General features: G+C 41.6%; 1 protein-coding gene across 1 annotated transcript in view; it reads left to right on the top strand.

Annotated features, from left to right (window-relative positions):
* The window catches only part of plxna4 (plexin A4), a 198,836-nt gene that overhangs the window by 131,270 nt on the left and 46,647 nt on the right, over window positions 1-20,919 (top strand). The window contains exons 6-9 of the mRNA XM_068306872.1: window positions 12,219-12,342; window positions 15,478-15,631; window positions 18,094-18,193; window positions 18,292-18,406. Coding sequence (XP_068162973.1) covers window positions 12,219-12,342; window positions 15,478-15,631; window positions 18,094-18,193; window positions 18,292-18,406 — 493 coding nt within the window. The remainder of the gene's footprint in view (window positions 1-12,218; window positions 12,343-15,477; window positions 15,632-18,093; window positions 18,194-18,291; window positions 18,407-20,919) is intronic.

The following is a 20,919-nucleotide window of genomic DNA, read 5'->3' as shown; positions in this document are numbered from 1 at the left end:
TCCTTAAGTAAAGGCTTCTGATATATAGAGTATAAAACCCTTAAGAGTAATAAATTCCTTCAATCTCGTGTCATTCATGTTCATTTTTGGACATCAGAGCTTTTAAAATGAAGAGTCACTGAATAACAGCTTCAAAGGCTTCCCCATCCACTTGTATGCCCAGTCAATTATGACAATTTCTATTGTTAGTCGCAGCGATGCTTAAAAGAAATAACGCCTAAAGATTTCCATTATGCTTGAATCAGCCTTTGTGATTGGCCTGGAGTCCTGCAAACAGACGGTGGCCTAAAATTTAACCAATGAAAGATCATCTACATGTTAACGTTAGCATTGTGTTGCTCCCATGGTCAGTCTGTTGTGCTGTTGAGAAAAGAAAAATATATGGATGTGTTGGGAATTATAACAGTGTTGGGGTTTTTTTCATCTTTCCTGGTCAGGTCAAGGTCAAAGGTTTTCCTACTAAGATTGAAAATATGAAACAGGCGTGTGCTCTGTGCACTGGACTGCAAAGGCTTAAACGATGCATCTTTAATATCTCATTGCAAAGAAGGCCAAAGCACATGAAACACACACACGTATATGCTATACACACACACACGCACACACACACACACACACACTGACTTTGTGCCGGAAGGAGATGTGTTGAGGGGAACGACTGTGCTGTTCATCTTCAAAGTGTTCATCCAGATAGTTTGTTGTTCCCAATCAACCTTGAAATCACCTCACTGGTCTGAGAGCAAAAAGAATGCAAACTCTCTCTCTCTCTCTCTCTCTGTCTGGCTCTCTCTTCCTCTCTTTCTCCATCTCTCTCTCTCTCTCTCTCTCTCTTCCAGCCTTGCCTTTATTTACTTTATAGATCGGTGAGGGGAGCTGTTAGAGAGAATACTAGGGGAAGAGGAGAAAGCCAATCAATAGTACACGGGAGGAAATCAACAGTAGGAGTGTGTGTGTGTGTGTGTGTGTGTGCGTGTGTGTGTGTGTGTGTGTGTGTGTGTGTGTGTGTGCGTGCGTGTGTAACTGTAACTGCGAAGCCATTGTCTTAAATAAATACCATTTATTCAGTAAGGCTGGTGTCTTATAAAAACTATACGACTCTACATTTTTCAAGGCCACTGCAGTATTTTGTCAGACACCCGCCTTTACTATGAGCCCCAACCATTATTTGAGTAAACCTGAAGCCTCACCTGTCAACCGGACTGTCACGACCTTTCATACTTACGCAGCTCTCTGGCTTATGCCTGACTAGGTCAGCAGAAGGAAAGAAAGTCCTTTCTCCACAGGTAGAATATTTTAGAATTTTTTGATATATATTAACAAAACCTGAACCAAATTCTTTCTTGGACTCGATCTATTCAGTCTGATACGATACAAACGCCAAACCCTTCCAGGTGAGGTGGGGGCACTCAAGCCTTTGAGATCCAAGAAACGTTACAGCTATGTTATGCTACCTCATCTAAAGCCGCTCCCGTCGGCTGTCAGTTTGTAAGTGGTTAACTGGGCTGTCAACACGTCTGTCCTGCATGACAGCCAGACAGATTGGAAATCATACTTGGAGAAGTAGCATTGTCAAAATGAATGTCATCATATTTGGCATGGATGTTGACAGTATCTGAAATTACTCTGTGATATCAGTGTCAATTTGGAATAAGTGGTGCTAATGTTGCGATATCTTCACATTGATAATTGCTCTGACATATCTTCGGCTCTGCTTTGGGCTCCGATAGGATAGTATAATATTCCCAGACCGTGAAAATAATATTGTATTTCTCTTTTTTCCCCTCAGTTTTCATTTTCTTTTTCTCTTCCTGCCCTCTTTTCTCTGCTCACTGTCATTCAAATTGAGCTCTATCTCCAGCAGGCATGTCGTATGCTGTGCTTGTGTGTGTGTGTGTGTGTGTGTGTGTGTGTGTGTGTGCACATATTTATAAGAATGTATTCTTGCTTGAATCCACTCTAAACTTCTGCATATAGTCATTTATAGACAAGTTTAACTTGAACAGTATCCTATCCTATATCCACACTTCCTATTGCACACACATGCTGTGTGTTTAGGAGGGAGTTGGTGAACAGGGTGTGGAAAAAATGCAGCGTTACTCTGTCATCTCTCTGGCTTTCTCTTCCAACTTCCAAGCACTCCGAGCATTGATCCCTTCTTCCCAAAGTGGAATGGAGACACTGGCCACAGGCGAACGCCTTGCACAAGTTCATTAGAGAGGGCCTGTCTATACAATCAATAGCAAAGTAACACACAGGGGAGTCCCTGTGAGTCAGTGGACCCTACCACCATTGTGTTCCAAGATAATAATTTGATGGATCTCATTTGAACTGTTTTATAAATTCTCCTTTTCTGAATTAATATGTAAATCTCAAGGCTTGTATCTTAAAAAAAACAACAACAAAAAAAAACAATTGTCACAACACATGTACGGGCTTATTAGGCTGATACGAGAAAGATCAAGAAGTCACCAGTAAACACACAAAATGGATAATAAAACTTGCAAGTCATGCTGCAAAAGCTTCTTGTCTTCTGAATCTTTTGTTTTCCCTAGGCGTGTTCGGTGCTGTGAAATGAATAACCTTTTCAAAGGGAAAAGCTAATTGGCAGAACCATTGTAGTTTTCGATTCTCTCTCCCTCCCTCTCTCTCTCTCTCTCTCTCTCTCTCTCTCTCTCTCTCTCTCCCTCCCTCTCTCTCTCTCTCTCTCTCTCTCTCTCTCTCTCTCTCTCTCTCCCTCCCCTCTCTCTCTCTCTCTCTCTCTCTCTCTCTCTCTCTCTCTCTCTCTCTCTCTCATTAATTCCGCACCACAACTACCTGTCGCCTTGTCACAGTCATCCGTTACCTCAATGTTCTCATTACTATGGTATGCCACGCTAATGCTAATTATGTTGCAAGGCCATAATTAGCATGCTACCAAGGACTCATGTTTGGTTGTCCACTTGCCTCCCCCTGGAGATAGCCTGGAGCTCTTTGAAACGTACTGCTGTCAGGGGGGGAAAAAAAGACTTATGTCAACCAGAGGAAAGTATACCCTTTAATGCTTTAATGAGATCAAACATTAGGTCAGTCATTTTTGAAGGAAAAATAGTAGCTTTGGGATTATATCAGTGATCAATGTAGACGTAAGTGGGTGGATAAGCAAATATACACTTTTTTGCCTACTTGGATCTACAGGTTCTTGTGTAGTCTATGTGTTTCAGGTAGAACTACCTGCATCATATTATATTCAAGGGCTCATGTATTTGTCATACAGTCAGACAAAGTCACCATGTGGACACATTATTTAATTAGTAGACTTTGGCCTCCTCTCAAACATAAATTTATTCAAAGTTGTTGCCTTGATCTTGAGATGTTCGCATCCGTCACACTTTCCTTGATGCCTGTGCTCTGGGGAGGAGGGTGGCCATCCCCTTGCGGATGGGTGACTGGCTTCACGAACCTCTCCACGCCCCCTGCCCACACCCCCACCCCCCAACCCCCTGCCTCTCGCTGGATGGCAAGGGACGCTGAGGGAAGGGAACAAGGCCAAGAAGTGACAGGGGCATCAGGACGGAACGGAGTGGGGGCACCTTGCCGTTTCCTCTCAACTTTGGCCATCATAGTATAAGGACACGCACACGCAGACATGTCTGCCTTGTGCCAACACGCGTGCACGATCACATACACAACAACCGGAGGCCATTTCTCACTGTCACCTCTCGTCACCATGACACACACTGGGACACAGACACCTTCAATATGGACTCACAACAGGGAAGGTGTCATGCTTTTGTCAAGAGCATCAGGATAGAGAATGAAAAGACTCATATGTACATATATACTGTACATGAATATGTAGGACTTGTACTGGTGATCTTAAAATTAAATTATTAATTAAGAAATAAGGTAAAATATTAAGTAAAAACTGCAATTCCACATCCCCCGCCTGAGTTAACTGTTGTAAGTATACACCAGCTGATTAGACATGCACTGCACTAAAATACACTAAAATAGCATTAATTTGAGAATGCAGCCGACCCCAGTTTACCTTCAACAAATCAAATGAATTACCTACAGGACTTTGAAATGAGAAAAGGCTAAGTTCTTTGGTGACATTAAGAAGCAGGTAATTGTAATTAGGTATATGAGTTAACCCCCCCCCCCCCACACACACACACACCGTTCGTTTCACATGTGTAATCACATAGGTGGTGCTATGGCAACAGCAATATCTTGGCAAAATTAAGAATAGAGTATCTGCGTTGTTTAATCCTTCAAAAATGTGCAGTATTAATGAATTAATTAAGAAAGTGAGGGAGGGAGGGAGGGTGGGACGAACCAATCAGTCTGATTCAAACATTTTCTTAGGATAGTCAGGTATAGCCAGTTTTATTCATATCATGCCAAATTGTCAGAAAAAATATTCTTTCATTCTCTAAAAGAAGGAAGCATTTGGGAACAGTGGTGAGGAAAAAATTCCCTTTAAAGAAACCTCAGAAGCAGAACTCAGATCTGTCGCCTAATTATTAAAGGCTCAATATTTTTGAGACCACATGTCACCCTACATCCTATCATAGAGTTCTAAATGGGTGACAGTGAACTACAAGCTCTTTAAGGTATGGTGACTGGCCGTGAATGGCTTTGTAAGTGAAGAGACGGATACTAACAGCATCTTTTAACAGTGAACATTTATTGCTTCCTAACAATGAGAGCATGCTGTGTATAAAGGTTAAGTAGTATCAGTTCGAACACATAACCTTGTGGTATTCCATATTAACTGCATGTGTGGTTTAAGGATTTGTGATTTATATGTGCAATCTGACAGATGAAGAGGACTTAAACCATTTCAAGCAGTTCCATAATCCAGTTCAGTGCAGAATCAACTCCATCTAGTGCTAAAGTAAACGTTTATTGGAACTGTGCTATTGCTTTGTAGATTTGTACTACAAAACTAATAAGACGTCATATAAGATACATCATGCCATCTGTTTACACAGCACACATATCGTCTGTCATAGAAAACGTTGAATATAGTCTCAATGTTTCTTCTCAATTAGAGTTGTGGCTGCAAATATAGACACCTGAACTCCACACACTGGATATTGACTGTGTGGATCAATAGTATCATATGCTGCCATCTGTTCTTGCACACATGAAGGATCACAACACAATATATGGAAGATAAAAGCCAAGTGCACTATTGAGACCCCATTGAGAAGCAGCCCTCTAGTGTCCTGCACCGTCACCCCAAGGGGGGAGTTATGAAAACATCATCAAACGGAGAACTTCTGTTCACAACTACCTTGGGATAGCATGGTAGATGAAATGCAACGATACGCTGTTGTTTTTCCTCGTCATTGTCTGGACCATTATTCCATGAATAGATTGTGATTTGATATGGTAATAAATGGAACAGTGATATTTGAGCTGTTTGGAACCATTCCAATATTATCTTTTATATCTCTTATCTGATCTCATGTTTGTTCACTTTCTCTGTGTTTAAATACAACTCTGGTGTTTCGCCTGTTGAAAAGTTTGTTTTAATTTTTTAGTAATATACATTTTAGGAAAAGGACATTACAGGTAAATGCAGATTGTTATACTTTTCCTTATCATCATTTACTACCATGTTCTATCTGCCCTGTACAGGCTTAGATGTTGAACAAGTTTCTATTAAAATCACCCACTACGGTTCAACAGCCTCATCTTCTTTCTATTGACTAATGCGCTGTTTACCGCCGCTTAAACCGTCACTGGGCTCAGTTTTTGTGTTTTTCCTACAGTCTTTTCCAATTTTAACCAACAGATGTCAGTGAGGAGCTTTTTAATCATTACTTGTAGAAAAGCAACTGGTTTATACTGTATATATACATATATAAAAAACATGGTTGCACCTTTTTGCCCTTTTGTGTCTGTAAGAGTTCTTGAAGTAAAATGACTCAATAATTCAGGTAAATAGTTCATAAAAGCTCATTTGTAAATTCAATCTGCTTCCTGTAGCCCTAATGCTCATGCACAGCACACCTCCAAGCCAGAGAAAATCTTTTTAATATAGAGAACCTGGCCTAATAGCATCTTCAGGGGGCAGCACTGCCATCACATATGCCAGATAAACAGCCTAATAAGCCTGTCACACACCATCCCACCAATATAGCCCAGCCAGGGGATTGTTGTTTGTTGTGCGTGCATGTGAGGGAAAAAGAGATGAAGGAAGCTGGTGGCAGGACTTTTGACAGCTGCTAAAATTGGTTGGTGGAGTGTTGGACCCACAAAAGTCACAGCGCAGGGAAACAGCTGCCACTTGTTTGCCAGAGCGTTGTGCCCAATCACCATCTTATCCAGTGTGTTTTGTGCTTTTAGAAAGAATTTGTTGAAATATTTTGAAATAAAAGAGAACGGTGTAAAATTCATTCCAGTTTTTGAAATGGTGTTCAATTACTGCCAAAATTAGTCAATGTATTTGTCACACTTACATACACACACACACACACACACACACACACACACACACACACACACACACACACACACACACACAACAGAGTATAAACATATATTTTATACCTGGTTGCTGGGACAATAACCTCTAAGCACCAGTGTTGCTGTCTGTATGTAAAACCTTGAGAATTTTAGATATGGTGCAGCCATATCTTTGGCTAAAGTCTTATATGAGACACACAATTTGTGTGCACGTGTGTGTGTGAGTCCACACACACACACACACACACACACACACACACACACACACACACACACACACACACACACACACACACACACACACACACACACACACACACACACACACACACACACACACACATATATAGGGTCATGGCTAGTGGGCCAGGTAATCACTCTTCCACTGCTCCCCAATTCCACACCACCTCCACCCCCATGGGGCTTTCTGCTCCGCAGACCAACACTTTTAATGACAGCACAAGGAGAGGCACACTGTTGTGTGTGCATGCGCGTGTGTGTTTGTGTGTGTTCATGCCTTTCTGCAGTCACATGTACGAGTGAGAAGTTGTAGCCCAGCTGAATATTTATGTGCGATTGGGCTGCATCTCTGTGACAGCTCCTTCTCTACGCTACCTTATATAGACTCTGGGTGTTAGTATGTATATAGGATTCCATATTGTGTGTTGTGATGCACGGGTAGCAAAGCAATAGGTTTTCATTTGGATTAGAGAGCGAAGTTCAGAAGTTGTTTTTTTATGTTTATGTTTGCTGTAAAGTTGTGTGTTGTATTTGTGTGCATGTTCAGGCACTTGTTTCCTCCAATGACAGACATTCGCTAGAGCTGAGAATTGCAGGACCTCGGCTTTGTGAGATTTTAATAGCTTTCATTTCACAGACTGCTTGACCTTCTCCATAGCCTCACATTAGATATGCATTACACCTGAAGTCTCACATGGTCGGCTACATCTGCACCCTCTCTTTAGTATATTCCTTTCTCTGTGCTCCCTTGAGATTTGCAACCTGCGCCCCACCGATCAAGAGTAGTGTGAGCCACAAGGGCTCAAACCCGGAATTATACTTTATCTCTATGACTTTGAAACACCAAAAGAATACTAGAGGTTTTAGGTTTTATTGCCATGACATTGCTTTCCCTATAAAGTTTATCCTTATAAATACTGGTAAAATTTTGCTTTTCGTTTGAGTAATCCATGCTGGGTTCTGTGTTCTTGCTGAACCTGTTCTAAAGTATTCTTTTGATGTAGGTTCCAATCATTTATACAGACTACACATCTCATTAAGTTGGTGCACATCAAACCCAAACAATGATTCAAAGAATCCAAAGGTTACTTTTAAAAGATACTGTAATTTGATTCTCTTTCCATGGCACGCAGTAAATGAACTTATTGTTAACGGGTGTGGGTGGGTTTTTTTGTCTGTATGCTCACAATGAGATAGCCTCATATTCAGAACATGACGTGAAAAAAAGAAGGATCCATCTATTTTTGAAAGCGACAAGTCTAGAGGCTAAAAACTTTCTCTACCTTCCAATTTTTCTCTCGTAATTCTGTCACCTTACCAAAGGCTGCATGGGAGAAACAAGAGTGCTGATTAGTTTCTATTCTGGACCAATTTAGTCCCTCTCTCAGAATGTATCATTGACAAGTCAGTCAATGTGCTTTGCAGAACAGCGATGTTCATTAAACCAATAAAAAGATGTTACATATCCCACAAGAAGTGGCTCCAGTAAGTCATTTTAGGAGCATTTTAAATGTATGTCCCATCGATTTCTGGGATTCTTTAAATGGTTTATTTTTTGATGTTTACAGAGGCTGGGATTGTTTCGTATTGTTACAAATGATGCAATCTTTTTTTACTTTCATGGTCTGTTTCGACAGTAATTGATAGCAATTATCCAGTGCTTTGCTCTGATAATGCCCACCTCTTATATCAGCTGAACTGATATCTTTCCACTGCAACCTAAATCAGACAGAGCAGCTACATAAATTCCCCTCACGATGGTGTCATTAGGGTTGATCAAAATGGAATTTGTAAATATCTTATACATCAAGTTGGAGATTAGGTCGAGATACAGGACCTTTGAATATTTATGGTAGTGTTTGTGTTAGCTGGTGTCACTGTATAGAGGGGTTTCTGCTTATACATGCAGCAGAATGAACATAAACCTGGGGGGGTATACAGGGGTAAATAACAAAGCATTGTGTCCTTGGTATGCAGTACAATCCAAAAAAGTCAAACAAGGAAAAGAAACAAAGAAGAGGAATTGCCTGTCACTGACAAAAAGTTGACCCAGGACTGGACACTCCCCAACTCCAGTGGATTTGTTGAATATTATGAACCCTTCTGTATTTTTTATAGTAGTGTCATTGTCTTTCTGGAGGTAAAGAGAAGGAAAAAATATTCCCTCTTCTGCTGAGTCACATTCCCTGTACAGCCCGTGTCTGGGATGTCAAAGCTAATAATCTGACCTGTTGGTTGTTTCATGTCGCTCAGCGGAGTCTGTGACCTTCTGACTCTGTGAAATGTGAAGGAAATGGGATGAACTGGTCAGGAAAGTCTTACGCACAAGTATGTAATGAAGCTCAGCCAAGAAGAATCGTCACGAGAGTACAAGAGAGAATGCTGTGTGATGTCGAGCCAGGTCTGGAAGATTCCTTCTTCCTTGTCTCAAAGTCTTTGACCCATTGGGATCTGCCCTCTGTCTCTCCTAAGGTTAGTCTTTAATTCAAAATATGCAAAGGCATTTCTCTGAGGTATTTCCCTCTACATATATTAAGTTATGCTTAAATCACTTAGTAATTAACAACTCCCTGTGAATTCTAAAGTGGATCCAACTGTCTTTGTCAGGTCTGGGGCAAAGATGGGTGTCTGGTAACCTTGGTTGCCTTGGAAACTGGGCTATTCTACCATCCCAGTTTCCCTCACCGACCCTTACAAGCAGACAGTAAAATGTGTGATAGTACGTAGTAAGTGGGAAAAGGAAGTGGTTGTTCTATCCCACAGTGTCACTTGTGACCTTGGGTAATGACCTGGACGTGATTTGGGGAAGACTTTAATTGTGATATTCCAAATTATGAGAAGCTCCTTCACAAGAATGGGGTGAAAGTTTCAGAGTCATCTGAACAACAACAACACCCCCATCCGTATAACCAGTATGCAACTTATAAATTAAGTACCTTAACAAAGAGAGGAATGCTAAGTGCACTGAACATTATCATTGACAAGAAGTATATTTCTAATGAAGAAATAACAACATTTTGTTTTATGTTTTAAACGGCCCCTCCAAGCCTTATGAAATTGGGATTGTTTGGCCTAAAAGCTGAAATTGTCTGCAAAAATCATTTCCAATCGAGGGCTTCACTTGTGTCCATACGACTAAATCATGATATGAATAATTTTTGATGGTCTTAATTCTAAAAGCATAAGTCATAATGGTGCCCGACACAAATTGTAATCAAGTAAAACCGATACGATATCACTTTTTGTTCTGTTTTCACTTATAAATGTGTTCATTTCAGTAGTAGAATCTCTACCTGTGTCAAAAGGGTGCAACAGAAGTAGGCAATCAGTCTTTATGGATTTGTGATCAGTCGCCTCCAGATTGATGTTCTTTATTCCAGTTGAGCAAAGGCTGTTTGTTTTTTAATGAGAATTTCCACGTACGTTTGCATAACGAGCCAAACAAATTGGCCCCTGTTCACTTCTTAGAGCAAGTGCTATAGCCTCTGTAATGATAATATATTAACAGGTCCCAATGCAGTAGTGCCAGATCGAGTTGCTGCACTCGTCAACTCACACCATCTTATTGTGTCTTTTCAGCTTGTAAATACACAAGAGATGCATTGTAAATCTCTGCAGATGATTAAAACTCACAGGCTTTGGATTTTCACCACACATAAAAACCAAACCTAAAAATCCAATGTGTAGTGAGATGGACGTTAATAGGCATCTTTATAATGTTCTTACTATAATTTTTTTAGTCCGTCTTAGATATATAGGAAGATACAGGAAAGTGTAAGGATTGACATGGATTGTAAATGAATAATACAGGATTTATATGGGCAGTAACATGGTAATAACAGGCTGACAGTTTAAAAATAAAGAAATAATGACGAAATCTTACCATGTAAGTAATCAATGACTACCAGACACATGAACACACATTCAGTTTTTGAATGCAATTTGGGGGTTTTCTACCAAAGTAGTAACACTGTCAATGAGTGAGCACAAAAACGACATCTAACTACTCAAACACTCACATTTAAACATGTATGTAAAACAAGCACATGTAAAAGACATGTATGAAAAGCACATGCATATTACAGTATCGCTCCTCCAAGTTTAAACAGCAGACCTGTGGGTATGTGAGGTACTAGACGGAGTGTGTAGCATTCTACGTACTCATGCATGTTGATAGCAGAAATTGTGCATTTGTTCAGTTTTGTGTGTGTGTCCACCGTTTGCCCTAGGGTACTTATATGATGTGGTCTTATTAAATCAGTGCTAGAAATGGAGGAACAGACAGCAGTGATAGAGAAACACAAAGGAGCCCAAAGCGATTAAACCCCTACTCAAACCAGCTTAGCAGCCAAAGCTTCACAGAAAGCCTACAATGGCTGCCTCCCTTTTAAATCTCGCTTCTTTTTCGTTTTCTTTTTCCCTCTCTCTTTCCTGCACTATTTACCCCTCCTCCTGTTGGCTCCTTCTCTCAAACAGATTATTTTCTTTCTTTTTTTTTCTTTATGTCTGTCCTCTTTGTGGCGCTTTAGGCAGCTTAACTTTACAATACTCATGTCAGGTCGAAACCCAGCTTCCCCTCAGTTTCCCCAATTCAAGATTAAAAAGCTCCTTGCTGCATGAGGTATTACTGTATTTAAGACATCAGCCACCTCAAAGGTCTGGCGTTCATTTGTTCATTGCATCCTCTTCCTTTCTCTTCATTCTTTCCATTCTTTCTTCCTCTGAAGAAGTTTTTGAGCAGATTTGCCAGGTTGTTAATTGCACAGAAAGTCTTTGTCTAAATCAATAGGGGACTTGCATAAGTTTATGAGGGGATTATACTGGAACAAGAGTTTTTGGTGGAGTACGTGTTGAGAAAAGTAGAAGGTTGAGGTTACGTCCCAATTTGGAACAGAGTTTCTCAGGAAAACATCATATTAAAACCTGTGATCTAACTACACTGCTGTAATAAAAATCAAATGTCACTCTGTGCCCTGCAGAATTTTGATGAATAGTGTTTTAAATAGGAGCCATCAAAGTCCTCTAACAAAGGGCGCAGTCCTCTAGTCCTCTAAACTCCTGTTGGACTGGATTAGACCACCTGGTGTGGTATTACCTAGCAGGGGAATCCATCTCTGCCCCCCACCTACATCCACATCTACACCTGCATTTGGCATCGCCGGTGAATGCCAGTCATTAAGACAGCATCACAAAGACTAGGCCTAACTCTTTTTTTTTTTCAACTGACCGGCTCCACTTCCACATATAGAGCAAGTATTGTTTTAAATGCCACTGCTCCCAACCCCTAGAGACCTGCCTTGCATTCATTTGCCACTGTAGCCGGTGTGCTACGAAAGGAAATATGGGAAATGTGTCTGACTTTTTCTGTTAAACCGGCTGGACATTCTTCTTTTCCCAGGTGCCAACAGGTGGAAAAAGTAAGCCCTGAGATTAGGTTACAGGATTTATGTGGTGTGTGTGTGTTTACCATCTGTGAATAGCAACCTCTTTTCTTTTTTTGGGATTTTTTTCTCCTCCAGGTGTACCAGAAAGGAGAAATGCGAGCGGTCATTGGAACCCCGTCGTTTTGCATCGGACATCAAGCAGTGTGTGCGTCTCAGCGTCCACCCCAACAACATCTCGGTGTCGCAGTTCAGTGTCACGGTGAGTGGGAACATGCGAAACGCACGGCAGCAACGACCTGCTGCCTAAACCTTGTGCAGAAATAAACAATTCATTCACAAAAGAAGATGCGGCTGAGTATTTGTTTTAGTCATGCCATATTGCGGCGAACGGTGAGGTTAAACGTATGTGTTTCTGGTGAGAAAATCGAGTCTGGCAGATTGACAATATCACACACTTAAGCATAATTTATAATGCGATGTAATTATGCTCTAGATACTGATTAGTAGCCAGTGTTAATGCCATAATCCTGATTTACATTATTTTACAGCCTGCCAACGTGCATCCTTCAAATCCTGAGCTCACAAGTTTCAGTCCCGTCTCGTGAAACGCACTCCCAACAAATGTCAACAATCAGCAAACTGTGTTTATTGTAATTGTTGGCAAGCGAAAGCAGCGCCTCTCCACCAGACATTTCATTCTAAAACAGCTGCATTATTTAAACCGTCTGAATGCTTTTTGAGTGATTAAGTGTACTGATTGCTTCGCAAGGAGCTGTGATACATCACAGCAAAATATGTCTTGCAGGAATTGAACATTTTTAGGGCTTATTTATTTATTTATTTATTTATTTATTTACTTATTGTCTTGAATGTTCAGCAGAAACTGTGATTGCACTCATTTCCCTGGAAAGGATGTCATTGGTCAGGGGGGTGGGGGTTCAAGTCCACTTCCCAAAGGTTGATGCCCGTAGAGATACAGGGTCAGATTCAGACACCACCACACACTTTCACTGGTTCAACAGTGGTAATTGAGAGGCAACAGCATTTTTTTTTTGCTAATAAATATGAAGGGTTTATTCACACTTTACCAAAAAAGGGTAGGATGACTAATTTTCCCTGCACATATGACATTACCGTATCTTTTGAGTCTTTCTTTAACATGACATACCAATGATGTTCTCAAAATCCAATTGCCCTTAAATATTTCAGCTGATGTAACATTTTAATTTCCATTTCTGCTAAAGTGCTGCTTTGGTAATAGCTTTGAGTGTCAAAGACAAAGTGCATAAATATCAAAGATAATTCTCGGAGTTCAAGACAGTTCTTCATCCCTGTTTGCTCTGGTGGTCACATGAGAGAAGTGGACTTTGTTGTGCGCTTCTCTGCATCACGGTAATGCTATTCAGTGTGTGTGTGTGTGTGTGTGTGTGTGTGTGTGTGTGTGTGTGTGTGTGTGTGTGTGTGTGTGTGTGTGCGTGCGTGTGTGTGTGTGTGTGTGTGTGTGTGAGAGAGAGAGAGAGACTCTTTAGGGAGCGTTTAACCTTTTCTCACCAAGCAGGCTTTTACCCAAAGGCTATGCCACATATCTTCCATCCAACTGATTGCAGGGCAGAGTTCCCTCCTTGACCTTTGTGTTGTCAAACATTTGCTTGGACGAGGGGGGGGGGGGGCAACAAACTCAACTCCGTAACAGGAAAGCTATAATTTTCATTTACATTTAATGATCTCTTTTTTACGTTCATGACGGATCTTCTGTTCAGCCGTTAACATCAGTTTATGTATATTCAAACACAACATGCAACAGTTGTAAGCACTGATGCACAACATGACTGGATTATAGAATATCAGTACATATCAAGTCAAGTCAGTCTTGTTTTTTTGTTTATCACACATTAATTTAGCTTTGAAAGAAATTCTGACAAGCCATTTGCAGCTAAGGCTCTAAGTTGCGTGGTGTCAACATGAACAACCATCGTCACATATCCTCCATTAAATATGGTGTTTAGTAAACTGCAGGAGGGCGTTTGAGTCTGCGAGTGTGAGCAGGTTCCTTTCCTTTTTAATTTTTTTAACCAGGCGTGCTGGGGCTGGGCTTGACCGTAACCATTCCAAATGTAATTGAGGAAATTCGAGGCCCAGCTGCATTCTCCTTCCTTAAAAAAAAGAAAAAAAAGAAAAGAAGGTAAAATAAATTGAAGCGAGGGAATAACAAGAAAAAAATAGACAAGACGCGTGAGAGATAAAGCCCAATCGCGCATTGTCTGTCACGCGTAGGGAGGCCGTGTATCGCTTCACGTCAGGCCGCCTTCTTGTCATTAAACAGCAATATAAAAACAGCTCAGGTCAGCCTTATTCTGCTGCTGATGCAGCTTTCAGCATCACATCACAAGTGAACCAAGGAGTGCGCTTCAAATCAATGCCTTGACCAAGGGCTGTGGCAGATACGATTTTCCATCAATATGCATATTTTGATCTTGACCCCACTTCGCCTGGCTTCACCAGCATTCGTCCTTGGTGTTCAATGACAGGAGATTTTTTTCCCCCCCCTTCTTCTTTATTCTTTCCTCTGTTCCACCTTAAAGTTAGTTTTCACCAAGGTGCGGAGACAGCTTACGCAGCTATTTCAAATAAAGAGGGGCAGATTTGCATTCTCTATTTCCCAGTCTTCCTTTTTTCCCACCCTGTCCAGCAGCCTGTATCCTCCTCTCCTCCTCAGTCCTTTACTTTGTCATGGTTCACCTCAGTCTCCGTGCTGACTCCATCCCCTCAGCCAAATTCTCTCAAACTCTTCATTCGTCCTCATTTTTTGTCATTTCTGTTATGCTTTCCTGTCAATGACCCTTTTTTTCTCCTCTGCCAAGCCACAGAGTGAGAGCATAAAAATGTAATTCTAAATCCTTACAGCTTATCAATACTACCAATAGCTTGTGGTTACAAGAGCAGACTAATAAGGGGAAGCTGATTTTAGAGTCTTTCTGCATCAGACTGCTTCCATGTTGTTTGGCTGTCTCCCGCTCCCCCCCCAGAGACTGTCCTGCAGATGGATCTTTACATCTGCATGGAGGTGTTCTGATCACAGATCTGGGAGTTTCAGCGCTGTATAATAATGGTTTGGGCTCGGATGTTTACCTCAGTAACAGCTGCAATCTTAAAATTAGCTTTGTCGGGTCTTTCATTGTGTTCCGCTCTGAATGTAAATGTGAAACTTAACCGAATCCCACTTTAGTTTGTTTCGTCACAGTTCACCAGGGCCATTTATCACTTTCATTGGGTTATTTCATTATGCTTTTATCCGATTTGTCAAAGCGGTTCATGCTATAGCTGAAAAGGGAATATTTTGTTTAATATTGTGCCGAATGCTGACATCTCTCTCTTTTATTTTTCTTTGGTGTAGTTGGTGTTGGAGGCCCACAACGTCCCGGAACTTTCTGCCGGTGTCAACTGCACCTTTGAGGACCTGGCTGAGATGAACGGTCTGGTGGAAGGAAATCGAATTAAGTGCTCCTCACCCGCCGAGAAGGAGATGCCACGGATAGTCGTTGACAAAGGTAAAGGAGGGCTGGCATGGATTGTAAACTTGCCATCTGATCATAATATATATAAACCAAGCTTTGACATTAGATCACCTGTTCAATATAAACCTGCATGCAGTTATCTCAAAAACACACACACTTACACACACATTGGAGCCTTCCCAGAGCTATCAGTCGGCAACAAATTTTTGTTTTCTTGTTGCCATCAGCAAGTCAGTGGGCCTTGGAGCTCTGCCCCTAGGACATGTTTTGTACTTGAAAGAACATTAGCTTTTTTTTTTGCTTCTGTGGGATTTATTTACCACCCTCCATCAAAGTGAGTATGCTCCAGGCGAGAGTGATGGGACCCCGGTTAACCCCAGTAGGGAAAATAATAATATCAAGCGGCACAGCTAAGTGTTGTTTTTTTATTTTATTTTAGTACACTATTCCAGCTAATTTACTGCCTCAAGATAAGAGTCCATACAGTGTCATTGTTTCCGTTATTCCCCAACAGCCCTGGCACTATTCACTCCAAGAGCGAAAGAGAGGAAATATGCTTCCCTCACTCTTCCCTTAACCTCCCCTTCTCCTTGGTCGGCTAAGCCTGGTCTAATTGAACAAAGCCCCCCCATCCGGGAAGGCCTGTCCCCAGGCAGGCAATCCTTCATCACCAACACCCCACGTGTTCTCACGGCGAGATGATGAAGATACCATCTCCTGGTGTACCTCCACAAAAGTTAGAAGTGAATAATGAATGAAGGAAGCAAACAGAACAGGGAAAATAATTTAATCCATCCATTATCCTCAGAATTTAGACACAACTCATTTTTAGTGGCCGTTCTGTTGTTTGTTTCTTGTTCCGGAGGTGTTTTAGCTGTCCAAAAAAAGCAAACATTTGAGAATTCCAGGTTAAATACAGGTTTTTAATCATAATAGTCAATTAAAATAAAGGACTTTTAACCTGTCAAACTAGCTTGAGTGCCTGGACGTGGATTTTTTTTTTTTTTTCATGCCTTTTGGGTCATAATTCTTCCTCCTTCCATTTAGAAAATTATCGTTTTGAGTTGCAGAGAACTGAAATGACCAGACCATCATAAAATTAAAATGCTGGGGAGACCTTTCAGGTCTCACCTTCCTTAATTTATTCAGCGTCCCCACCCTCACTTAAACAGAGGCTTCACACACACACTTACACACACACATGTGCGCGCACACGGGTGCTGCTACAACAAACACACAGCGCATGCCGACAGCACACATGTACAGATGTGAGGTTGACATGGTGCCTGGGGGGTCTCCTGGGACTTACAAACATTTGTTGAATATTTTCGATGTCAGCTTACATGGAAAGCTGGTCATGTCGCAGTCGTGTAAGAACATTCAGGTAAATATGTCGTCTCAGACTCCAAGAAATACGGCAAAATGAAGCCAACAACATCTCTGCCCCTCAGAAAACACAGGTTTGTTACAAAGAGGAAAATACTCCACATTTTTTGCCCGCATTTGAAACTTTTATCCTTCAAATTTACCAGGCCTCATTAGTCTAAGCTTGGTTCAAAAGGAGAAAAGAAGAGAGACTGACGTATGGAGTGAAAGGGAGAGGGGAGGGATAGGTAGTGTTAGCAGGCTTCAAGGTAACATTTAGGTGGCCTAATTAGGACAGATCCGTTGTCAGCGGTGCTTTACTGTGATTGATGAATGATTCCTTCTTTGTTAGAGAGATGGAGGGAGACACTGGGGAGAAGAAGGAGTCACAGTGTGGGTGGAAAAGAGGAGAGTGTGTCTGTGGAGATAGAGCGGGGATGGGAGTGAGAGGTAGAGAGGTAGAGTAGCAGGAGAGTAGTTAGATGTGTGGATGTGCTGTTGAATTAAACATGAACTTCTTCATTAGGGCCAGACAAAAGGACACACCAAATACAGATGAGGCGCAAGCACACAATCATACTTGAACAGACACACACACACTCACACACTCCCCCTTTTACCTTGTCAAAGACACCGTCAAAGACTTCCAGCGGAATATTTTTCATCCCTAGGGAAATGTGTGAGCTACGACTCCGGTTTATTGTCTGTTGTAAGACGGCGGGTATAGGAAGCCTTAACCCAACAAACCCCTTCCACTCTCCCTCTCTCTTAACATCCCGCCGTTACCACTGCAACAGGCTGAACACCTGTGGCTCAAAGCAGAGCAGTCATCTTTCCTCCATGGGAAAATCGAATGTGACTAGACGCTGAAAAAGGGATGTGTGAACGAGTGAAAAATGATTATCATAGAAGCAGGGGCTCTTTAGAAGTGTCTACTTGGTGGGAAAGTAGCTGTGACACTCAAGCATCAACATTATAATAGAGTTTTGTTCCTGCTCTGGTGTTTCAAAAGTTTGAGGATAATGTGTGTGGTTTCCTTTCGTCAATGCTCCTTGTTGACTTGAATAGAAACTGTTCCATCTCCCTCTGTGATCAAAGTGTTGATCTGATCGTAATCTGTTTCACTCTAGGCGACCACCAGATCGTGCAACTTTACCTCAAGTCCAAGGAGACCGGCCTCGCCTTTGCAAATACCAGTTTTGTGTTTTACAACTGCAGCGTGCACAAGTCGTAAGTCCACACCCACAGTTGGATTTCCAAAAGCTATAATTCATAAGCTTGTACAAACTGTTTATTGCTATTTTTTGTCTTCACTGCCCTCCACTCAGGTGCCTATCTTGTGTAAGCAGTCCCTACCAGTGCCACTGGTGTAAATACAGGCACGACTGCACCCACGACCCCCGAACATGTTCCTTCCAGGAAGGCCGGGTCAAGAAGCCAGAGGTGAGTCCTGACCCAAAGTTGTTTTACTCAAATGACTTTTTCCTTAATTCAAATTGTTCATCAGACCTCCGGTATGGTGCTGAGTTGTCAGGAGGCCCTAAATTTCCCTGTAGGTGCCGCCTTTAGGCTTGAAAGATAATCAAAGTGTAGCCCATTAAGATCCAGACAAATTATTCCCTTAGTTTTAACTGCTGCCCAGCCCCGGCCGTCCTCTTTGCACCGGGCCAGCTGAGTAATAAAACATAGTGAAATAAATTGAGGGGAAATGTTTGGCTGTGAGAGACTAATAGCCATCCTTCTAGGTTTCACATGCAAAAAAAAAAAGAGTTACGTTAAAAGGATTGAGACACCTTTCGGTTGTAGTGCTTCCATCTGGCACGAGCCCCTTGGCATGGCTCGCTCTTGAATGCACATCAAAGGGCAGAGGAAAAGTACTAAAACATCGCCATTTCCACTTGCCCATCCCTATTCCCTGCGACAGCTTAGTCTGTGTGAATTATCAATAATATTGGCAGCCGGTTCTGTTCCCGTTGAAGCAGAGCCTGCCGTAATTAGACTGCTCTGCTGCAGAGGACAAGCCATTCGCTGGATGGGGTGCATTCAATGAATGCTTCCAGCCCACCCACTCCTGTTTCTATGTGGAAAGTCTCCCCGATTTAGAGTCCAGATGTCAGAGGCGGAGCAACAAGGTAAAGGAAGGTTGGGGCGTTTACCGTTTTTATCGTGCTGTTTTTTCTTCCTTCCTGTCCCCTGCCGAAATCAGGGTAGTTTTCTTGTGGAGGTTGTTACAGGGACTTAGTGGCCTGCTAATCCTAGCCTGAGGTGAACCATGATGAAGATAACTAGTGCTCATGTCTGGGATGGCAGGCGCCCTATGACGACAGGGACAAGCTCAGCCAGATTGCCTCCTTTGATGAGCAGTCTGCTCTCAATTGTGTTATTCCACCCGTGTTTCCCCCTAAGCCATTCAACCTGCACAGATATTATTTTCTTTGTCCTCTTTTCCCATTATCCATCCAAACCTTCTCCTTAGTAAGGCCCAAGCCTGAGTCCCTTTGCAGGTTTACCTTTTCCAATTAACTCAGGGGCTGCCGGTCAATATTGACTGAGGATAATAATGTGTGAATGCTCTCCTATTGTGTTACCAACTGAAAGAAAGCCATAAATTAAAACGGAGAATGGTATTTGCACGTTAATGACGTCCCTTTTTTTTTTGACATGTTGTTTCAGAGAAAGCAGGTGTTTTTAAGGCTTATTGAAATTTAATTTGCTTTTAATTAACCCTCTCAAGTCCAAGGTCATGTATTTGCTGCGAGATTTTTTTTTTTTTGGTCACCACCGTCATTGAATGACTCGGACAAGCACGAGCTTAAGAACAAGCAGACACATGCACAATCATACAGTCTTTGTCAAATTTCACTTGTTCTGTGAAATGAGATGGCCTTTTTTTTCTGCTGCAGATGACTTTTTTGTGTACTATTACAATTAAGGGATTTCAGGCAGTGATCTGAATAATCCCTTAACGCTATGCTAATGATCAAGACCAGGGAAATCTCCCCACTGGTTGAGCTTGTTATTAGTATGCATGACAGAATAGTGTTAAAGCTAGGCCTGGGCATACAGTGGGTACCTTTTTATTTATTCCAGCGATAATGCGGACACTCGGATCAGATGCTTGTCTGTTGGCACATTAACCAAGGCCACGTTCCTTTTTGTCCTCTACACATCTCAAGGACTTACAAGTTCCCCTGACAAAAGATGTGCATGCATGACCACCACCACTGCACTCATAGGCTTCTTTAGCCAAGAAACTGTTTTTTAATCAGCATTTTTATCACTTTTTCTTACTGCACCCTCCGTCGCTGAAGCACACAAATAGATCATCTAAAAATGAACACTTCCAGTTTTTGTTGTCTTTCACTGCATGTTCTGCTGCCAAGGCTTTTCTTAATCTATTCAGCCAGTAGAAAGACCAAAATATTAATGTTACTCAATATATAACTCCCCTTGAGCACATGATTGCATTAGTAGCTTGTCAATGTTGTGTTGATCAATGCCTGGCACTTTATTTGCAGAGTATATTGATCGAGCGATTGAGATAGTTTTATTAAAGAAGCTAAATGCCAGCTATAATAGTTGTTGCTGTATTGGACTGGGATGGCAGGGAGTTGGATTCATGGATAAATCAATGTCATTCAAAGGATGTGACTTTTGAGGAGTCAGTTGAGGACTTGCATCATCAAGACCTCAGGCAACTGGTGAATTAGAGAATGAAAGAAAGAAATCAAGTGAATGAAAATTGATGAAAATGAAAAAGAATGAAGGTTTAGGAGCACATTATAATAAAACCATTTAACACCATGGAAAGAGCTACTAAGAGCAGGACAGTGTGTGAGTTTGGCATCTTACCACCTGATATCCTCCTGATATTGTTTTTATTGAAAACAAACTTAACACCCGTTACTGTAGCCTACAGGTGGATGACAGGGATATGGAGTTTAATTCTCAAAGAA

Source organism: Antennarius striatus, chromosome 22 (assembly GCF_040054535.1).
Source record: "Antennarius striatus isolate MH-2024 chromosome 22, ASM4005453v1, whole genome shotgun sequence".
In the NCBI taxonomy this organism is placed as follows: domain Eukaryota; kingdom Metazoa; phylum Chordata; class Actinopteri; order Lophiiformes; family Antennariidae; genus Antennarius; species Antennarius striatus.
Note: the sequence above shows the minus strand (reverse complement) of the source record. Positions and strands in the feature narration are given on the sequence as shown.